The sequence below is a fragment of the Vicugna pacos genome, chromosome X, assembly GCF_048564905.1.
Source record: "Vicugna pacos chromosome X, VicPac4, whole genome shotgun sequence".
Lineage (NCBI taxonomy): Eukaryota > Metazoa > Chordata > Mammalia > Artiodactyla > Camelidae > Vicugna > Vicugna pacos.
In genome coordinates, this window is record NC_133023.1 from 24,300,633 (window position 1) to 24,324,322 (window position 23,690).

The 23,690-nt window shown below is 36.0% G+C and overlaps 1 protein-coding gene across 3 annotated transcripts in view; it reads right to left on the reverse strand.

The window, feature by feature from the left end:
• The window catches only part of DMD (dystrophin), a 1,854,428-nt gene that overhangs the window by 677,364 nt on the left and 1,153,374 nt on the right, over positions 1-23,690 (reverse strand). For all 3 annotated transcript variants that reach the window (XM_031673322.2, XM_072956638.1, XM_072956633.1), the window contains one exon: positions 23,350-23,499. In XM_031673322.2, the coding sequence (XP_031529182.2) occupies positions 23,350-23,499 (150 nt within the window). The remainder of the gene's footprint in view (positions 1-23,349; positions 23,500-23,690) is intronic.

The window sequence follows — 23,690 nt, forward strand, 5'->3', positions numbered from 1 at the left end:
GAACAGAGTCCATAATTCTTGCAGTACCTGAACTTCACAATTCCCCTTCATCCTGCTTCCTGTTTTCCCATATGTAATTCGCTCTGGATTGTCCGTTTATTTTACACCATATCTCTTACATTCAGCCTGGCCTTTCACATTTCCAGAGCAGGAAGCTAGTTCAAGCCCTTATCACTTGAGCTGTTGGGAAAAGTTTTAAAGTGGTCTTTAGATCTCCAGTCTCTACCTGCTGTAATTCAGCCTTTGCACTGCCATCAGATTGAGTTTTCTAAAATAAAACTAAATTCTTAACAAGGAGTCCCTCCCCTCTGGACTGATTTACCAGGGTTTCCTTTATGTTCATATAGGGAAAGATCAAATTACTCATGCTCCTCTAGAGGCTATGATGTATTCTACCAGGGAGATATACCACCTACCCAGCAGAGTCAAGGCCTTTCCTCATGAACCAATTATTGAAGACAATCTATAGCAGGTCCCTTAGCTCCCTGATGTGGACTGATGCTCAAAGCAGTTAAGTCTATTGTCCTTAATGGGACAGAGTTATACTCAACAGTCATTAATGACCACCATGTCTTACTCAGAAAAGAAAGATTCAAAGTCCATTAGCTTGTCAGATAAAGATGTTCAAATTTCTGCCCGAACATGCTTTTCCAATTTCTAACACAATCACCTGACTGTATTCAGGTGCAATCCTACTGTAATATTTTGTTTACAATTTTTCCACCTGCAATGATCTTCTTTTCTTGACTGCTTCAAATCCTACTTCAGACGGGAACAAGGTCTGCATGAGGGCTTCCCTTAACACTGTAGTCAAAGGCTATTTTGCTTCCTCTGTAATGTATTTGAGAAAATATTTGTCTTCATGTATCTCCTGTATTACTATCCTCTGTTGCCATTTCAACCATCTATATGATTATCTTCCCAGCTAAACTGTAAGGTTATAGGGGGCTTAGAGAGGGCTGAAAGGTTACTCTGTCTTCTACCTGACTGTAATCCATACTCATTTTAAGTTTCCATTTAGCCTGGTATCATGCACATAACAAATGTTCAATTACTTATTGAATGAATAAACCCAATGTTTTAGTTTTCTAGTGAATTCATTCTGAAAACTAATCAATCAACCACCTTCAAACTAACTTCCCTTTATTAGAGATGACTAGCAGTCTCAGTATCAAATCTATGATTATTAAGACTGGCAACAAGATAAAATATTCACCCCTTAACTCCTGCTCTCCAAGGTTAATTCCATAAACCTCTTTTGATATGCAAAGTTCTGTGAGAAAGTGAACACTGTCTGTCACTTAGCAACATGCTGATCTTAAACAAGGTCAATTAACCTTGCTGAACCTGGATTTCTTTTTCTGAACAAAGGAGACAGTATCTACCTCCTATAATTTCTGTGAGATTCAAATGCGATAATGTGTGGGAAACACTGTTAAATATATACTGGTTTATCAACTGTGAAGTTCTGAAAAATTTTACAGATAATGGTGCAGATGATGCCACTGCTGAGTAATCCAGTGAGTTGAGGACAAGCAGAGCAATATAAGGGCAGCATTAATTTGCTGCTTAGGTGATGAAAATTAGTTAACATGTATTTTCCTACTAACGTGCTGCTAAAAAATGTAACTGATTTTCATACCACAATTATTCAATAATAACTGGTTGACCATCTTCTAGATATCAAGCATTCCACTTTAAGTCCAAAAGAAATTAAAGACATATCCCTTATACTTCTAGTTCTGTATCTGTGTTGTTTTTCTTTTCCATACTAGGTGTGTGGAATAGACTGAAAAAGTGATTTTTCTCCCCTTTCAAGGCTTTTGTTTGCTTGTTGATTAGATGGTTGGTTACAGCAGGCAGAGGTTTTGAATAAAAACCTATCCCTAACAAAACAGAATGACTCAGTTCTAAGTAACTCGGGGACAAATATATATTGTAGGGTTAATGTAATTTCTTCTCCATAGAGACAAATGCTCAGGTTATTGCTTCTCTCAACACTACTAATACCATTGTTTACCTAGACCAATGCACTTCGAAAGAAATACAATGTGAGCCATATATGTAATTTATTATTTTCTATATATTAAAAAGTAAAAAGAAATAGGAAAGATTAATTTTAATAATATACTTCCTTCAACTTAATATAGCTAAACTGTTATCATTTCAACCTGTATTCAGTATAAAATTTATTAATGAGATATTTTACTTTTTTATTCTAAGGCTTTGCTATCTGGTGAGTATTTTATACTTGCAGCACATCTCAGTTTGGACTAGCCACGTTTGTAGTGCTCATATAGGAGGTAGTAGCTACCATATTGGAAAGCACTAATGTGAAAGGAAAAGTTGGATATTGTGTCCAAAATTTCATTCAAATAAAGCCTGATGAAACTTTGAACATATATTTATTATTCTTCTTGGTCTCTTATTTTGATTATTTTCCTCTCACCAACGTATGACATATTATATAACCAGCTATGTTAAAAAGATTAAAGTTTTCATTTGAAAAATGTGGAAGCTGAGAGTCACTGACACAATAAATACTGCCCTATACCACTTCCACTCCAAAGTCATAACCTAGTTATTCAAAAATATATATGAAAATTCTTCTGTGAATACTAAAAGCAAAATGTGAGTACAAACATCTACTCACACAAGTCAAATGTATTTTTAAAAAGACATTATAGATAAAAAATTTTGGTTCTCCATTTGCAATAAAACTTCATCAATAGAGACAGAGCTCTTCACGGATGTAATAAGAATTTTAATTACTGAAAAAACTACTTCAATATGGAGTTGATAACATAAATGAAAGCATAAAGTTATTTCAAGGATATCCTTACATTTGACTAGGAAATAACTGTCATAATACCCTTAAGAGAAGAACTGGTATTTCATGGATATTTATTTTATAAAAAGAAAATCACCATATACTAAATCTTAGCATTTAAATTAGTATGAGAAATTCTGCATGAAAACTAGATGAACTTGAGTCACTTTAATTTTAAAGCCTCCATGGTTTTAGCCCCATAGTATCTCATAGGGAAAATCTACAGTAATCCAATGCAAATCTTGCTTATGATAGTCTAGTTTCCACTGATCCCATATACTTTTCAAAATCTGAAAAAAATCAAATTCAATTTCTTGAAATAATATATTATTTCACACAAAGGTCTATGACAAGCATTTCCCTAATGCTAAAAGTGGTGCATCTGCAAATATAAAATATATCTTTGTGGAGATCCCTAAATGATTAGCTGTATTTTCAAATGTCAAAAGGCAGAGGGGCAGAGAAAATATGGTGGCAGACTAAGATGGCACCCAGTGATTCCCACCTCCATGTATTTACGCTCTTGCATAATTTCTCCCCTTGAGAGTGGGTAAGACTTGTGATTTACTTCTAACAACAAGAGGATGTCAAAGATGATGGGATCTCACTTTAGGCTGCATAAGGTCGTGATTTCTGCCTCGATAGCAGTCTTTCTGTCTTGCTGACTTTGATGACACAAAATGTCATAATGGAGAGTCACATATGGCAAGGATCTGAGGGTGACTTCAGTCAACAAGAAACTGAGGACTTTGGCCCAACAGCCTGTAAAGAATTGAATCTTGCCAACAATCATGTGAACCTGAAAGCAGATCTATATCCAGCTGAGTTTGCAGATGAGGCATCGACCCTAGCTGATGCCTTGAGTAGAGCCTTGTGAGAGACTCTGAAGCCGAGAATCCAGATAAGCCTAGACTTCTGATCCTTCTGATATCTTGAAATTTTTTAAAAATGTATTTTATTTTAAGACTACATTAGTGGTAATTTGTTATGAAGCAATAGATAGCTAATATGCAATCTTTTAAACTTAAGAGGCAAATATGATAATACTGAGATATGATGTGATAATATTACAAATGTAGGAAAGAGACATATTTTAATGAGTTATTGAGAAATAAAGGCTACTTTAAAGTTTCAATTTCAGAAATACGAGATCAAATACACTTTCAAATGAAATGGTAAAACCATTTAGGGTTTCATGTACATTCTCACATACCAAAAATTCATTCTCAAATTTTAAGTAGCACAATGATAAAGATGAATGAATACTGTCATTCATACACTTTCATTTCAGCATTTTGCATCTGAACCACTCAAATTATCTTTGTGCTGTTGCTATTTCAAATCATCCTTTTAAAAATTCTCCACAGCTTTCTGTAGCCATGAATGCCAAAATCTGTTAAGACTGCTTTTAGGTAAACTACTGCCTCAGGGTCAAGAAAAAAATTAAACTTGGTTCTTTGGGGGTACTCTCACTCGTTGACTAAATTGTGCATGTTAAATTAGAAGCAGGGTTTATTTTGAACTGTTTATTTCAACACATATAAAAGATAAACCCTGTGAGAGAATGGAAGGAAAGTGGAGGATTGGCAAACTCGCTCCCTTCAACAAGTTAAGAACGTAAGTGCTAACAAAAGAGAAAGAGATTTCATGTAAAAGAGAACATAAATTATGGGGAGACAGAAGGGAGAAAAGGAACAAGAGAGGTGAAGGAAAATGAGGGAAGGAGATTAACAGGTTTTGAGAGGATGAGATGGAAGAGTGAGGAAGAAGTAGAGTGAATTACAATATGGAAATTGAGGTGTATGTACTCTTACATAACATGGAGATGACGAAAACATGTTGGAACTTCGGAAAACCGTTGAGAAATGTACAATTTATACATGAAAAATAATAGTTCTATGCCATTCCCATTTAAGGAATGAGTCTGAGGTTTTGAAATGCATGGAAAATCATAAAATGAATTTTAAAACGCTATGTCAGATCTTAACTTTCTGAAACTCAATTGAAATTTTTTTCACGATCTAAACTCCATTCTATAAAACACCATCCAAGACTTCTATCAGCTCTTACAGATGATTTTAAGTGAATTTTCTGAAAAAGTTATTTTTTCCTGATTTCTTTTTCCCTCAAATTGTGTACTTCCATCTAAGACACATACTGAGAAATTTTGTCTCTCTGGAAGGTTTTGAAAGTGAAAGAGTAGAATTCTCTTATAATGCCAGGAATGACACAGCCCTTGATAGCTGAATAGAAACATGTGATACATTTAATTTCAAATTGTCTTTAAAGACAGTATCCATTTATCATTGTTTTGATATCATGATAATATTGAGTAAACGCATTCTTATTCTAATGTAGTAAAACATTACAGTGAACTTCTCCAGAAGTCTCCTTGAGTAATGTCAGTTGTCTATTCTCTACATACACAATTGATTGCAATTCCTTCACTAAGCAGCTCTAATGCTTGCAGTAAAATCAAGCAATCCTCCCCTACCAACTCCAGTATCACATTTTACTTCACGCTCATTTACACTTTTGCTTATAATCTCAATTTCGGGTCCCCATCTTAAACTTAGAACTTCTAAAGTAGGACATTTACTTTAAATTTCATTTCCTTCCCTGGTTGTGGTCATACTTTATTTGGGAACTGAGAGTACAAGTGACACAGAACAGAAAAAAGTCAGGGAAGAATTAACACACTTTCATCCTAACTTAACATAAAGGTGAAAAGCAATGATACGGAATTCTGATTCAACTGATATCCATGGTCACCTCCTAAGGACCTGCATGTAAAAGCCATTTGTCTTAATTTGAGTCTGCCGGGAAGTAGACCCTGTAGCAAGAATGTGAACTCAAGTAATTTTGGGATGTGATCCCAGGACATACCAGTGGGGTGTGAAAAAGCAAAATAAGGAAAACTGCCAATAGAGGGTACGTTATCAAGCAAATCATCACTGCAGGCAGCTGAAGCTTAATACTACTTGGGAGCTCTGGGAGAAGAGGCAGGAAGCAAGCCTTGGATTTATCACATCTGAAGGGCAAGGAGGATAGGGAATTCACCCACTAACTGGGGCCTTAAAGGACCTTACTTTTCCTACTTTTCTGCGCTGCTCCAAGGACAAGCAGAGAAAGCCGTAAGAAAAAGCAGCAAGTTCAGGTACTTGGAAATCTGTCAGCATGTTTAGGAATAAGTGCTGATGAGATATGCGTTGGGGCACAGACAGTATCTGCTAGAGAAAAATATATTTTTGTTTAAATGATATCTACAACCTGCCTACATTTGGAAAGCATTGACACAATGTTGTAATCACTACTCAGTCCAAACAATATTATGGATATTAGCTGGTTACCTTTTTTTAATCCATCCATCCATTCATCTTCCTTCCTTCCGTCCTTCCTTCCTTCCTTTTTTTGTTTAGGGAACTTTCTAACCACCTACCTAGCTTCATTGGTTTTAAGGAAATCATTCTTGGATGCTTTGGGAATGACCCCAAAGAAAAGGTTTTTTGCAAAAGCTGGGCCCTGAAACTGCTGCAGGCAACTTTTGCCTCCATAAGGGTAGCCAGATGAAGCTGATAACTTGACACAGAAAGGCAAAACCCAGAAAACTGTTAAAAATGGAACCAGAACCCTGATGATATTTATTAAGTCAGTTATACACAGGTTTTCCTGTCACTTGCAACATTAAAAGTACTAATCAATATATCAATTGACTCAGTTACCTATGGGTTAGGACTAAACCTCCAAGTGCCACAGAAGGTGAAAATTCACACCATTATACTATAACTAATTTTATCATTTTATTCTTACACCATAAAATCTCTTGGTTAATGTTAGTGAGTAACACTTCTCTTTCTTTTTTCTAATACCTATAAACCATCTTTTGCAATCCTGTAATGCAAAGTAATGTGATCCAGTATTAGTTCAATCATTATGTTCTGAACGAGAGAGATTTTTAAATTTACAGTTTGGGATTAGAGCCTTACAGCAGCCCAAGTATTTACTATTTTAAGAGGATGCTGGTGAAAGAAAAGGTTAACCTAATAGTACCTGCTGTGCCTACATTGGCAAATGGAAGGAAATCACACAGATGGTGGCATTTGCCTGATAGTTTAGTGCCAGGGGTGTCCTCTCAAAGGCACATAAATTAGGATGGAATTTCTATCTTTTTCTAAAGATATGGACACAGATGTATTGGAAAAAGTTATTTTTCTACTCACATAATAAAAATCATCACCACCACCACCACTACATCAACAATCATTAATCAATTTAATAGTGAATATTTACTGACCCTTCAGTATGTGACAAGTTACCACAAAATTTCGCTTTGTTCTAGACTAATATTGGGTAGTCTTAGGTTATTTTCTTCCTAACAAAGCAAAATACTTATAATAGTATCCAACACACAGTAAACTATCAGTAAATGTTATCTATCATTCTTAACACAGCCAGAACTCTTCAGTTCTCTTAGGGAGTGAGGAACACTCCAAAGAGGATTAAGTTTCTTTCTGGACAGTCTACTGCAGACTCGGTATGGATGTATAAACAAATAAAGAAATGATACAAACTGAATGGCTGACACACACAAGGTAGAAAGTAATGAACACAGTAACAGAAATACTGCTGGAGGCTTGAGGGTAACAGGAAGACAAGATGAGTCTTGTTGGGCATCATGGGAGTATAAAGTGGTCAGACTTTGATTTGTGGAGTAAGAGTGAAAGAAAGAAGTTGGACGTTCTAGGTAGACCAGGCAGAGTAGGACAGGCAAAGGATAAAAGGAACACTGGGCAGTCTCACCAGAATGGCAGCCTGAGTGAAAATGGCCAGTGGGAGAAAATACTGGAAATAGCCAGAACTGGATTACAAAGGAGCTGGAAAGCCTGAATTTTATCTTCTAGACAAATTTACCAAGGAACTTTTGCCCTGGCTGAGCCCTCAGCATCCCCCACCCCCAGTAGGTATACAAGGCATGTTTGCCTGGAGTTTTCTGACTAGTAGTGGCTCATGCCAGGAGCAACCCAGCACTGCAGAGCAGTGTGCTGGCGGTTTCACAACACGGCTAACATTCACACAATGGCGCAGCTGAAGGGCTTGAGGGGAAGGCAGATTAAGGTAGAAGTTTTTAATCTGTCACTGTTTTATGGCTTTATCACTGTCTGGAAAACTTTTTTTCAGCTTTGTAGGAATAATACTAAAAAAAATAGCTAGTATTTATTGGTGTTTTACTATATACCAGGCACAGATCTAAGCTTACGTGTGTTACATCTCTCTATTTAGTCCATTTTTGTATCATCATTTTGGTCTCTATACTCAGATGAGGAAACCAAGAAACAGAGAGTCCACACCGCTAGTAAGGAATGTGTGGTACACAGTCATTGGGCTGCCCCAGTTAATCATGTCTCCCAGAATCCAGGTCTATGCATAGCCCACTCTCATTGTGACTCAGCTTGGCCCTACGCCTTAGCTTTGGCCAATGGGATATTAACAAATGTGATGCAAACAGAAGCCTGAAAAGCACTTGAACATTGGTGATCTCTTGGAACTCTTCTTCATAGAATCCAAACACCAAGCTGTGAGGAAGCCCAAGAAGACACATGGAGAAGACCAAACAGAAACAAACAGAGGCTGCTGGCCAATAGCTCCAGGTGAGTCCCCAGCTGGCAGCCAGCACCAACTGCCAGTCATGTGAGGGAGGCCATTTTGGATTTTCTAGCTTTCCCAGGGCTTTGGCTGACCCTATGTAAAGCAGAAGAATACTGTGATCAACTCTCAGAATCATGACATATAATAACATTTTGTTGTTTTAAATCACTTTTAGGGCAGTTTGTTACATAGCCTATATAACTAGAACAGAGTGGAACCAAAATTTGAATTAAGCCAGCTAGTAACATGCAGAACTATGCAGAAACAAGTCAAATATCCAAAGCCAAACAGAAGTCCATTTTTAAAAAGTCCCTGAAATAAATATTCTGCACTGCCTCTGCCAGACTGTGTGAGGACTATTGGGCTCTCTTACCTTATTCTGTCTCTTTTCGTCTTTCCTGCTCTTAGGTGAATATACACAAAATCCTTTCTGGTGACATTATCTTAGCTCTCAGGAATAAAAAGTGACCTTATTACATTTGTGGATATTATCACCACTCTTTTCACATTTTAATTAGCATCAAATTGTAGGAAAATAATTATGTAAATTGTTAGTGGAGGCAGTGGCCTTCTGTCTCTTCCAGGATTAATATAATGACCTTGGGTCCCAGTGAAGAATAAGTCAATGACAAGGTCGGCATCCAGGTCAGAGGTAGAATGAGAGAAAGGAAATATAAACTTCTTGTGCATCCAGGGAAAGGCTGCCCTTAACCCTGAGCAGTTTGGGTAAAAGTATCTAGAACCAGGGAACTCAACTGAGATTTTTTTTCCAGACCAAATTATTGTACCTACTATGTGTTTGTCTCATTGTTACCTGAAACAACCATTCCCTCCTCCTCTGCACTGTGTCAGGCCCTCTGTTATAGGCTCTTACGCTGTCACCACCATTCAAACTAAGCAATTATTACTTAGATGGTGGGGTTATATAGAAAGCCATCTTATTCTTTCCATCTCTGCCTTCAAAGAAGTTCTATTCAATCATCCTTCCTAGCTTCTATTTGAAATCTCGGTTTGGTGTAAGGGGTATGGGGAGGAGTGTGGGAAAGCACCAGATTCATAATATAAGCTTTAAAGAGATGGTCCTGTTCTTACTATCTTTGGGCTTGTTCTTGCTCCACCATTAAGATTTGGGCATGGTAGGAGCAGAGGGTACGACTTTCACTTTATAGGTTCTTGGACAATGAGGAGCCACATCTGCGATGAAGATATTATATAACCCACAGGTAATGGGCTTTGAGCTGGATTTAGTAAGTGGATGGGACTATGGGTGATCTGTCTTGGGGAGGTAGTGAGCGTGCACTATTGATGGGAAAGAAAGTGCAAGGACAATTGCGGCATTGTTGTGGAAAGTTTTAAATGTAGCAATGTAGTGAGAATAGCATAGCTATCTTGGTAGCGTGGTTTCCTTGAATAATTTTTCAGAGCAGAAACTATGTACCCAGGCTGGGCTGTATGTGAAAAAGATACAAAGATATTGCTTGGCATTGAAATTTGGAGTCTCTTTATCACAGTAGCTCAGCCTCCAACCTAAGAAATCTAAAAAGACAATGAGAACAGCTGCATTTATAATTACAGAATTAGTTTTAATGTTTGCCTTCTCCCACCAAATATATGTTCTATAAACACAAGTTTCTATTTTGTTCATAACTCTATCCTCCTTTCCTAGCATGATACTTACCGTATCAGAGACACTCTATAAATATTGACTGTATTAATAAATGAATGTTGCTACCCTCCGAGGATTTGGCATAAAGTATCCTTGAAAATCTTTGTGACCCTCAAGACTACTGGCTTTTGAGAGTGTTGATCCTGAGCTAACATTATATGAGAGTCAAGATCAGCTGATTAGAAGGCTGAATACCTAGGAATATATCCTAATTGAATATCTTGCTTTTGAGATGAGTGAGAAACCTGAGAGATTAAAGGTAATGGTCAATTGACTGCATTGATGAACTTCCTATATGCACACTTCTTTGCAATATGACTTTTAAAGCTGTTACCATCAAGAAGTATAGCTTATTTCCCTAACCCTTGAATCCAGACCGGCCTTGTGTCTTGCTTGGCCAACAGACTGTGTTAGAAATGACAAGGAGCTAGCTCCGAGCCGAGGCCTCAAGAAGATGTTCTTCTGCTTCTTATATTAGAATCCTATTTTTCTGCATGAGAAAAAGTCTAGGCTAGCTTGCTGGAGGATGAGAGACCAAATGGAGCAATGGTGAATCATCCCAGCTGAGCTCACCCTAGATAAGCCTGCCCCCAGCAACCCATCAGCTGATTGAAAATGCATGAGTGAGCCCTCCTGAGATCATCTGAGCTTCTGCTATATCAGTCCAGGTGACCCACGGACTGTGTGCAATTATAAATGGCTAGCATTTTAAGTCAGTAAGTTCTATGGGGTAAGCGACCTACGTGATTCACTTTGTAGCACTGGATAACCAATATCTAGGGAAAGGCCAGAAATGGGAGTAAGGTGTGGCTGAGAATTCTTAAAAATACCAGTCTTAAATCTTAATAAAATGCTAATTTTCTAAGTGTAACTGAAGGCAGGCACAATGCTTTGCAAAGACACCTGAACAAAAATTCACAGCAAACTAATGGAGGTAACCAGTGGAGAAGGGATTTTAGAAGATCATTATTACAAGACTTAATAGCTACATACTCTTTCTCAGCCATTGCCTGAAGCAGTGGAGGAGGTAAAAAAACACCTTGACTTTTCTCCTCTCTGTTCTCCAGTCCCTTGCCAATGCCTCCTATTGGCTAAATCTATCCAGAAGCAGAAGAGCATGGAGGCCCGGGTAATAAGGTGGGCTAAGGTCAGCCTCTCGCAATATACAACATAGGAGGGAAAGGACCTGGAAGGGATCTGCGAGCACAAAGTATTGAGGAGGGCATGTCTGGGTATAAATCCCCAAAGGGCAATTCTTCAAAGGTATACACATGTGCTCATGGGTTCTGTAAAAGTTGAATATGTATCCTCTGGGGTTGGCTGGACGTGCTTCACACCTACTAAGAGACAAAAGGTTTTAGAAAAAGCCTCGCCAGTATCTCGAAATACACTGCCTGAATATTCCACTGAATGGGACTTCAGATCAAATCACACACAGCTTCTTGACAGCCATTCTTCATGTCTTTACTATGTAAAATGGAGACCAAGGCCTAGAGCATTGGCATCACCTGGAAGCCTGATGGGACTGCAGAATTTCACCCTACACAAGACCCGCAGAGTCAGAACCCTCATTTTAGCAAAGTCCCTACGTGCTTCATGTATGCATTAAAGTTTCAGAAATGCTGCTCTACATGATTACAAATGGACCCTCTCTTCCTTACCACTGGTATTACAATTTTATGATGCCTGTCTTATAACAGTAACCCCAATTTAAAATATAATAAAGTATTATAATATATACTGTATCCTTAGTTCCTCAAGTGAACCCTGGGGATGAGAAAACCAGCCTCATAAGGCACTGCCAACGTAAACATGAGGAAATGGAGGCAAACGAGCTAGTGAATGGTGAATCTGCACTGGGACTAAGTTACTAACTGCAAATTTAATGATCCTTCTAGGACTGAGATGAGGTGTGGAGGAGGGAGGGAAGATGGAGGAAGGACAGCCATTACACAAACCATTACAATATTTGAGATCACATTTCAGAAGTAACCACATAGGAGCTAAGTGAGAAACTGGAAAGCAGTATCTTAAGAGAACTGATTCTTCATTCAAAGTAGAAGTGATTATTTAATCACGTTGCATTCTCATTTCTAGGACAAACAATTGAAGAGGTTAATGTTAACATCTTCCTTAATTATTTTAGTACTTAAAACTTGTTTTCATCTGCTCTCAAACTCTGTAACATCTTAAACATCGAGTGTCTTTTCTATTCATTTTCCCATTTCCTGGGTTATCTTGTATTTGTTGCCAATCCATGAGTATATACAGCACCTGAAAACTAATTTTTCTCTCTCCCTTCATCAGCGTCATCGATGATTCTAACAGAAAGTGGCGTATCACTGATATAAACAAAATAATAAGCAGCTCATACAACATAATAAGAAAAAAACAAACAACCCAATCTAAAAATGGGCAGAAGACCTAACCAAGCAATTCTCCAAAGAAATCCAAATGATCAATAGGCACATGAAAAAATGCTCAGTATCACTAATTATCAGAGAAATGCAAATCAGAACTACAGAGAGGTAAGGTATCACCTCACACCAGTCAGAACGGCCATCATTCAAAAGTCCACAAATGACAAATGCTGGAGAGGCTGTGGAGAAAAGGGAACCCTCCTACACTGCTGGTGGGAATGCAGTTTGGTGCAGCCACTATGGAAAACAGTATGGAGAGTCCTCAAAAGAGTAGGAATAGACTTACCACATGACCCAGGAATCCTGCTCCTGTGCATATACCCAGAAGGAACCCTAGTTCAAAATGACACCTGCACCCCAATGTTCATAGCAGCACTATTTACAATAGCCAAGACATGGAAACAGCCCAAATGTCCATCAACAGATGACTAGAAAAAGAAGAGGTGGTATATTTATACAATGGAATGTTATTCAGCCATAAAACCCAACAACATGCCATTTGCAGCAACATGGATGCTCCTGGAGAATGTCATTTTAAGTGAAGTAAGCCAGAAAGAGATAGAAAAATACTGTATGAGATTGTTCATATGTGGAATTTAAAAAACAAAAACAAACAAACAAAAAAACAAAGCATAAATACAAAACAGAAACAGACTCACAGACATAGAATACAAACTTGTGGTTGCCAAGGGGGTAGGGGGTGGGAACGGACACACTGGGATTTCAAAATTTGTAGATACTAACAGGCATATATAGAATAGATAAACAAGTTTATACTGTATAGCACAGGGAAATATATAAAAGATCCTGTGGTAGCTCACAGCAAAAAAAAATGTGACAACGAATATATGTATGTTCACGTATAACTGAAAAATTGTGCTCTATGCTGGAATTTGACACAACATTGTAAAATGACTATAACTCAATAAAAAAACGTTAAAAAAAACAACAATAAAGCAGCATCAAGGAGGTAACTGTATCGGTCCAGGATTTGTAATAGAAATAGCAATCAAAGCAAATCTTCAGGATGGTCATTTAAATTGTGATTGAGTTACAGATTTTCATTCTTTTATAAATGTCTAAGTAAGTCTGAGAATTATTGCTCTATTCAAAATTGTTGATGTCACCCACATCATGGAAAGGCAGAATGTGTCACCTTCATAAAAAATTTATTTTTAGACTGCCTTTAAGGTATGATCATCAGTCACAGGTTGCCTATAGATCACAACTATCAGGACAAACAGCTTTTTTGAAATATCCTTGCAATGACTTTGGTTTCTGGACCATTTCCTGGTCCATCTCTTTCCCTCCACACTTGGCCAACCATGCCAAAGATGGTGTATACTTTTCCCAGTGATAACTGAAAACGTTCACAAATTATAACTGCACCATTCAGTTCAAATACTTTTACTTCTAAAGCAAAACAGATTGATTTTCTCCAGCAACAAACAATGAAATTGTCTCTTTGACATCTTGTAATTAGTTCTAATATCAGTAAATAGATTTAAAGGCAGCAAAACAAAAATTGTCCATCAGGTTCTTATCAGTCCCTTCATAATCCATACAGTGGCCTTGCTCTGAACTATAAGGTGGATAAATGAGGGGAATGCTGATTTTGGCATCCAGCTTACTCTCAGATAATCTAGCTCATCCTTCTCAGCTGACATGAGACAGAAATAACATCAAAGGGTGATAAACTCTTTCCTGCAAACCTGGGGTTCCACGGTTCACTGGCCCCAGGCTTAATCTATCAATCTATTTTCTACACAATAAAAGGTAAGAAATCCATTACAGATCTGTTATAAGCCCTGGCAGGTGGTCTACAACAAAAATGGAATACATCAACCACTCCAGCATACAGTGTCCCTTTTCTAGAGTTTGAAGCATTAAGGGTCAGCTGACATGCATATAGTAGTCAGGATTTAGTATTAAATTCTTTTAGGTACATAAACTCATACATCTTGCAGTATGAGTATAAAGATATGACAGAAAAGTTCATTTTGGGTATGATCCTGATCTTTTACTAAAAATAGCACTGTTACTCTATTGTATCCTTGCATTACTTATTGGCTTTGCACACAATATAATAAATGAAACTGGGTTAGAATTTACAGTCCTGTGCTCTCAAATACAGCTTTAATCTTCATTTGTTATTCAACCTCAGTTTAAGGATTTGGTGTATGAAAACCTCCAATTAAGGCTATTTCAAGATTATTAAATTATTAGAAAGGCAACTCCTCTAGTTTCAGGGTTGACACTATATAATCTAGTCATTCTAAAGAGAAGGCATTCCAGAAACAAAAGGAACAACTTTTTATATCAGCAAAATCTCTTCTTATTATATCATTTCTTTTCCCTTCTAAAATTCATTGCTATAGGGTAAACATCTTTGTGCTTAATAAAGGACTTACTTCAAAAATGTTACACTGAACGTCAGAGTTAGGAATTTCTTTCCTTTTTAAATCATCATTATACTTTTCTTCATTTAAAATTCATTATGAACAGGGAAGAAATTTTCCAAGAATAGTCACATTTGTTCTTCGTCTGAAATTAGTTTACCTTTTTAATAAAGTGTGGTCCACATCATATTGAAATGACAAATTTTCATACGCAGTGCACATTGTCGGTATGTACATAGTGGAAAAGTAAAGTTTTAATATAGAAATGAATTGTTGCACAAGTATCAGTGCTTTATAATGCATGCTGGATTTTTGTTTGCTTTTATTTTTAAAAATAGCATTGGACTGAAATGAACAAACTGTCTAGCATTAGATGATGTTTCCTAATAGACCATTATCTGGATCCAGTGAAACTTTCTACACATGCTTTCTCATCACCCCACCAAAAAGGAGGAAACCAACATGGAGAATGAAGGTAGACGAAGGGGCAGGGAAGCAGTGTGGAGGCTCAGTTACACTCTGTCTGGATTTCTGAGTTAAAGTCAGGTGAGTAAATTGCAAAGATGCTCAGTGTTAAAAAGGCCATCTAAAATTATGCTCATGCTTAAAACGTGAAAATGTTGGTGCTGAAAACAATCATGGACTACATGGACTTCATAGCCAATGGAATGAGAAAAATTCATCATTTCCCAATGCTTTTGACCTGAAATGGGGGTTGATCATAGATAATGAGAATAATGAGGTCAATGGAATGGGAGAGCACAGGCTAAAATCCCTCTGCACCTTCCATTAAGGTCCTTCCATGGTCTTGGTGCCTCTGTCTCTCCTCTCATTCAGCTTTTGGATTCATAATGGTGACATGTATTTCAGTTTTCTCCCTAAGAGCCATATTTGTAACTGTTTAAGATGGTGAATATTATTCAGCCTTAAAAAGAAGGAAATCCTCTCATATACAAGAATGTGGATCTTCCTCGAGGATATTAAGCTAAGCAAAAAAAGCCAGTCACACAAGGACAAATACTGCATGATTCCACTGATATGAGGTGTTTAAGATAGTCAAACTCATAGAAACACAGAGTTGAATGCTGGTTACTATGGACAAGGAGGAGAAGGAGATGGAAGTTGTTTAATGGATATAGTTCCTGTTATGCAAGATGAAAAGCTTCTGGAGATCTGTTATAAGATATAGTGCCTATAGTTAACAATACTGTATCACACTCAAGAAATTTAAGAGGGTAGATCTCATGTTAAGTACTCTTACCACACTTTAAAAAAAAAGGTGACTCAGCAGAAATTTTGTGTTTGGTCTTTGTGTTTTTCTGTTCTAGCACTGCACCGATTTTTAAATTAAAGCTAACATTTTGACCAATTTCAGTGTGCCAGATACTGTGTTATGCATTTCCCATGCACCATCTCGCTGAATTTTCACCACAACCTGGAAAGTATATTCTGCAATTGTCTGGATTTGGGGGATGTTATAACCGAAGCGTGGAATCTGTAAGCCATAAACCTTACTATTCATCACCATGATAAACTGCCTCCTCCCAACTCCTTTTGCTTTTTATTTGTTTATAAAACGTCTGACCCACATTCTTGGCATTGCCTGAAATTTCAATCATTTGGAAAGTTAAAAGCCACATATTATTATAAACTTATTGTCATTAAATTGTGATTAATTTGGTAGTAATGGCAATCAGGTTTCTTGGACAGGCCAGATTTCTTAACTTCACTAACATGTCAAAAGAACCATAGCATTGATGTTCTTATTCAATAAGAATAATAATACTTATTGAGGACTTTGTCAGGCCCACCTTAAGAGTTCATTCTCATAACTGAGTGACCAAATATATTTTTTCCAATCTTCTAAAGGGGAACACTCATGAGAGTGAAAGAGGGAGCTACTGAAAATTATGATGAGGTAATAGGCAAAACCATGACTGTCAGAGCCAACTGAGAGGTACTCATGACACACAACGCAGTAAGGACCCCCATTTCAGTGTGAAATTATAGGAGGCAAAGTCAAGGATGCTTTTGTTGTAAACTTAATTATTACTACCTCACTCAACTCTCAGCTTCAAACTATTTAGCAAACAATACCTGTATTGCTATCAATATTACAAAAATTATTCCTCTATTAAACCTATGCTACATATATTTTTAAACCTTGTTTCTTCTAGGTAAAGTGGATCAGATTTTTTTTTATTAAGACATACTTAACTGAAATTCACTTTCAAAAAAAATTTCCTATTTGTGTTTGTAAAACATTTTAAGTCTTTATATGCATTACTTAATAATGGCAAAATATGAGGCAAAAATTTAAATTTGTTCAACAAAATGAAATTTATTTATTATAACTAATAGGAATGTAAAGTTACTTAATGTCAAAAATAGTAGACATGTAACTAATTCTGAAACATAAATATGCTTTCTTGTATTACACAATCACAAATGTTCCACAGGAAAGGACGTTCTGGAAAATGATTTGAAAACATAGCATCCAGTTTTCCAAAAAGGGCAAAAAGCAAAACAAAAACTCAGTTTTTTAAAAAGAACAGTTTTGTTTAAAAAAGTTTTTACTTTCAAAGGATCAATGGAATGAAATGAGAAACCATGTTTTTTTTTGTTTCTAGTACATTATCTACAAAAAAAATCATTTGAGCATCACTGAAAAGTTAAAAAGCTGTTCATTTTGGAATAACTTTTGTATTTAGACAATGTGTTCTCAGATAAGTCACATAACCTTTCTAAGACTCAGTGTTCTAATCTAGAAAATGTGAGTTTTTCAGCTTTGTTAGGCTCCTGCCATCTGAATAACCTTATGAGTCTACAAAATAAATGTTACATCTTTCCATCTTTCAATTCAGGAAGCATACAATACGACTCAAAAATAAAGACTGATAAAACATATTTTGGTTCTAAATAATAGGGAATTGAAAAAAAAAACACCTACACATAACGTGTGGGGGAAAAAAGGGGACACAAAATGACAAGGAGAAGATGAAAGAAGGATTAAAAGATAAAGAGTCAAAAAAGAGAGAGAGTAGGGAAGAATGTGTCACATACACTACCCCGGCTGAAAAAAACCTGACACATACACATATAGAAAAGGGAATTCATGATAGACTTGCAAAGATGGTAATTCATAGGCAAAGACACTATTGTCAGAGAAAGAGGAAGAGAGTGATATGGAGAGGTAGGAGGGGAGGGAGAACCTCCCCACACACATATACATAAGTTCAGAGAATGTACAAAGAAGTATGACGAGTAATAAATATTGAAATCAACAGAGTCAGACATGTGTATGATCAGAATGAGATGCTCAGAGAGAAGAAAACACACAGAGGCTACTTTAATAACATTCCCATTTTGTAGATCTTAAGGATAATATTGTTAAAGACTCTAAACCTCAAAATATGCATTAGATGAAAACGAGGATACCACTTCATGATCCTTATCTGGAGGAAGCCATTCAGCTTCAAAGTAAGATTTCCCATCTCTGCTATAAAGAGCCACTACTTGAGCCAAGGCAAGTCAACACAGTTTTGCAATGAACCCATTATAGGACTCCCTTAAAAGGATACCTGTATTATCTCCAATTGCTGTTTTCTCTATTCAGTAAGAAAGATAAAGATGCCAAAGTAATTGGTAAGTTGGCTAAATACACAGGGTTCAACATATTAGAGTTAGCTGTGGAGAAAGGTAACTGCCACCAACGACTGTCATGGTAGGACATTTTTGGAGATACTATCTGTTGAGGAATGGGCGTGTTTGTATCCTAGCAACCATGAGATACTGGTCAGAATTTTAACACACATTGTAGACTTTGGAATGGAGATGGGGGGCTGGAGAATACAGGGAAGGGGTCTCTTTTATTCTTCCCTCTTCAAATGACTGAAAAATTGAGATTTAATGATGGTCAAGAATGTCTCTTGATCACCTTGACCATCTTACTTTTTTTTTTAAAACTATTCATTTATGTATTGACCTAAATCTGGCACTGATCATTCACTTCCTATTCCTAAATTTAAACCAACAGGGATAGGGTGGCATAAGGATTGAGAAGAGACAATTAATTCCCTTTTAATATGACTAATGAATAAGATTCCAAATTCTGTGACATTTGGTGGCAAAGGTACAGTATTAAAATCACACTTTGGGATGAGACACAAATATTATGGATGATAAAGTAATATAAATCTACACAAGATGGTGTTTATAGCCTTAGTTTTAATTTTCCATCATAAAAACTTGACTTGTTACTCTGTTCCAGAACAGATAAAACCCTGACTCATGTTTCACTATTCACAAAGCTGCTACTGTGTTAGTTTTACATAGCTCACTCACATTTCCTTACAATTATAATTTTTTTGTTTCTTTTTGTAATATCAAGTCATACTGAAATACAAAGGAATATTTTGGGGCATCTTTCCTCCTTCTTCCCTTCCTATAAGTAATGATTTTATTTGCAGTGTTATGTGGCTACAAAATTTAATTACTAGGAAAATATATTCTCTCCATAACCAAGTATCTATATACCTACATGGCTATTTTGAAACTGAAAACTGAAATTTACATTTTTCAGTTGGAAAAAAAATCAAATTAATTTCTTAAAAAATTCTGATTATTCACACAACTGAAAGAAAGTGTTGATATATAAAAATAAAAGGGGATTTTTCCCAAATACCTACTTGCTTAAATTATAGACATCAAAACACACATTTTGAATTTAATGTCATAAGGTGGTACTTACTTCACTTCAAAAATATTTGACCAGTCATGTAAATAATCTATTACAGGAACTTTAGCATCAATCATCAATTTAAAAATATAATGAACAACCTGACACAATTCAAAATTAAGTCTCTAGTATTTTCTTTTCAAATCATCTATGTACAGAAACTTTCTTTGGTATAACTTCTTCATATACCTCTCAATTTAGTCAGGTACTGGTGAATAACAAGTGATTCTTTAGAAGCAATTGTGCCATTTTTGAAAAAAGCCATTTCATATTACATGAAAATTATAGTTTTGCAATATCTTCATGGCATGGATTTGCTCCTGGGTTAAACGATTACAATATGCTTTATACTTTGGATTGAACAAAGTTAACAGGTATTCAATATGCTCAGTAAGGTAGCAGAACTGTGGTCAAAAGTGGATAAAAGGTTTCAAAATACCCTTGTAAGGTCAAAAGCATATATAGACAGCACATATGGGGACATATAAAGTGAAGGAGAAGAAGCCTTAGACCTGACCTTGGCAAAACCTGCAGAGCATTTGGATAAAAGATGCCAGTGTTTGGGATTAAGAAGCGTGTAAAATTTGGGTTCTGAAAGTCTGTAGATGGAAATTTGCTTTTATATCAAAACTACCACACAGTAAATGGTCTTCTCTCAGCACTTACCTACAGGCAAAAATAAAGATAAATCAAAACAAAAAGTATGTGGTTCTTAACTAAAGAAATTGAATTTCGTATCTGGAAAGAATCTAAGCCATTGGTATGAACACCTCAGAATAAAGCCTACTGCATTATACAAAGAGACTTAGAAGGCCTCTTTCACCAAGAGACTGAGCTCTCTACCTTAGCACATAAAGTAAAATACCGCAGTCAACAAGACCCACCCAGGTACTTAGAGCTTGCTGTCCTTCTATTTCCTCATTCTTAAATATATCACTGCTGTATGAACAAAGTCCACAGCCCCCAAAGAGAAAGTGGCTTACAAATGGACAAATTCCTTGAAAGACACAACTTACAAAAGCCGACATACAAAGAAATAAAAATCTAACTATCCCTGTATCTACTGAAGACATTGACCAATTATCAAAAAGTATCACCAAACCAAACCAAACCAAACACCCCATACACTGAGGGATTTACAAATGAATTCTTCCAAACATCTCAGGGAAAATGACACTAATCTTCAACAATTTCTTCCCCCCAAAAAGAAAGCACCTCTCAACTTGTTTTCTAAGACTCATCTAACATTGTTATTAATACTTGAGAAGGACTAAAACATATTACGTACCATTTCCTGTCATGAACAAAGATATAAAAATTCTAAAGAACATATTAGAAAGTTGAATCCAGCAATCTATAAAAAGTACAAGACATCGTGACCAATAGGATTTATTTCTGGATCCCAGAGAAGTTTCACACTCTAAAAACAATGGCTGTAATTCATCACATTCACATGGAGGAGAAAAATCTTATAATCATTTCAATAAATCCAGGGAAAGTATACGATACATTCAATATCTATTCATAATAAAAACTGGGATTAAGAAGAAATTCCTTAATCTGACTAAGAGGATCTATAAAAAGTCCTACAAGAAGTATCGTATGTAATGATCAATTACTGAAAGCTTTCCACTTGAAACAGGGAAGAATCAAGGCTTCCCATTATCACCACTTCTATTAAACATTGTTTTGGAGGTCCAAGTTTATGCCAAAAAAAAAATCATAAGGATTGAAAAGAGAGAAAGTACCTCTATTTGATGACACAATTCTGTACATTAAAAAAATTCAAAAGGTTTTACAAACCATTAATATTAATAACTGAATTTAGCAAGGACTCTGAATATGTGCTTAACAGAGAAAAATCTATTCTGTTTCTATATACCAGCAACAAGAAAAATTAAAATTTGAAATGAATCCCATTTATAATGGGAACATAATGTCAAGTATCTGGGATTAAAGCTAATAAACCATGTGCAGTTCCTCCTGAGTGAAAACTGTAAAAAGGCATTAAAGAAGATCTGAATAAATGAAGGGGTGAATCATTTTCATGGATTAGATGACTCAATATTGTACAAAATTTTAATCGATCTACAAATTCAACATAATTCAAATCGGTATCCTGGCAGGCTTTAGTAAAACTTGACAAGTTGGTTCCAAAATTTATTTGGTAAACCAAAGAATCAAAATAGCAAAAACAGTCTGGACTAACAAGAACAAAGTTGGAGGATTTACACTACCAGATCCCAAATTTTTTTTATAAAACAAGTGTGTGTGTGTCATACATATTGTATATAAAAATGCATATGTATGTATACATGTGTGTATGTATATATACACATATATGTATATACACACACAGATATGTGTATATGTACATAAATACATTGTACATATACATACACACATAGTTGAATATTATTCAGTCATAAAAAGGAGTGACGTTCTGATACCCACTACAATATGGATGAAATTTTAAAATCTTATGCCAAGTTAAATTAATCTAGACACAAAGGGACAAATATAGTATGAGTCCACTTACATGAAAAATCTAGAATAGGCAAATTCGTAGAGATAGAAAGGGAATTAGAGGTTATTTTGTCGGAGTAGGGCAGGGAGATGGGGAGTTATCGCTTAATGGTTATAGAAATTCTGTGTAGGGTGATGAAAAATTTTTGGTAAATAGATAATGGCAATGGTTGCACATTGTGGATATAGTAAATGGCACAACTGTACATGTTAACATTGTTAAAATGACAAATTTTATGTTACATATACGTATTTTACCACAATTAAAAAAGTAAATACACCAAACTCACTGAAGGGTACATTTTAAAATGGATGAATTGTATGGTATATAAATTATATCCCAATAAAGCTGCTGAAAAATGATTGTTATTAAGCCAGTGTGGTACTAGTTCAAGGTCAGAGGTAATCAAATGGAACAGAATAGAGAATCCAGAGCAGATTCATACATATACATTCACTTAATTTATGATAAAGCTACCACAGCAGTACAGTGGGAAGAGGACTGTCTGTCAATAAACAGTGATGGATCAATTGATGTTGTTTTTCATTTTAAGTTCATATGGTTTTAAACAATTAGTATGCGTTAATTTGATTAACATTTTGAACTATTAGATTTTAAAAGTATCCAAGGTAGAAAGACAAATACTCACAAGTAAGTAAATAAATAAGTAAATAAAAATAAACAAAACCCTTTTTGGAGAAGGTAAGCATGTATTAATCATTGATCAAGATATTATAGGTAAGGATAAGTAATTTTGATTTATGATACTTGTTGAGTTGAACCACCTTCATTTTCCTTACATATTGTCAATATACATTTGAATACTGAATTAATTACTTCATCTCTTTTCCAGTCTAATTCTTCAGAATAATTCATGTAAGGTAATAATGGTGCCTCTCTTGGAATGTGGTCTTTAATGTACTATCATCTACCATCACCATTCCTTCCATCCACAACAAATCATACAACCAAATCAAATGGTTAAGTTAAAAAAAACCCACAACAACAATCCACAAACCAGTCCCCCTCCTCCACCCCCACCAATTAAGCATTGTGAAACAAAACAAATACAAATGCTTGCAACATTTAACAAATGTGACAAGGAAGATGGTTAGTGTCTAACCTTTATCCACTGAAGATTTGTCTGCTTGAGCTTATTTTCAAGTTTATCTTGCTCTTCTGGGCTTATGGGAGCACTTACAAGCACCGTTCCTCCAGTTTCATTTAATTGTTTTAGAATTCCCTGGCGCAGGGGCAACTCTTCGGCCAGTAACTGAAACAGACAAATGCAACGACGTTTAAAATAAATTACAGCACAATGCCAACTACCTTGTCTTTGCCTCTATTGATTAGCCTAACAAAACAAAACAAGACTGGAACGCCCACTGATACCTCAAATACCAAGTTTTCTACAGAGTGCAGAGTGGGTGGACTGAAATACCCACTCCTGAGTAAATCAGCCAG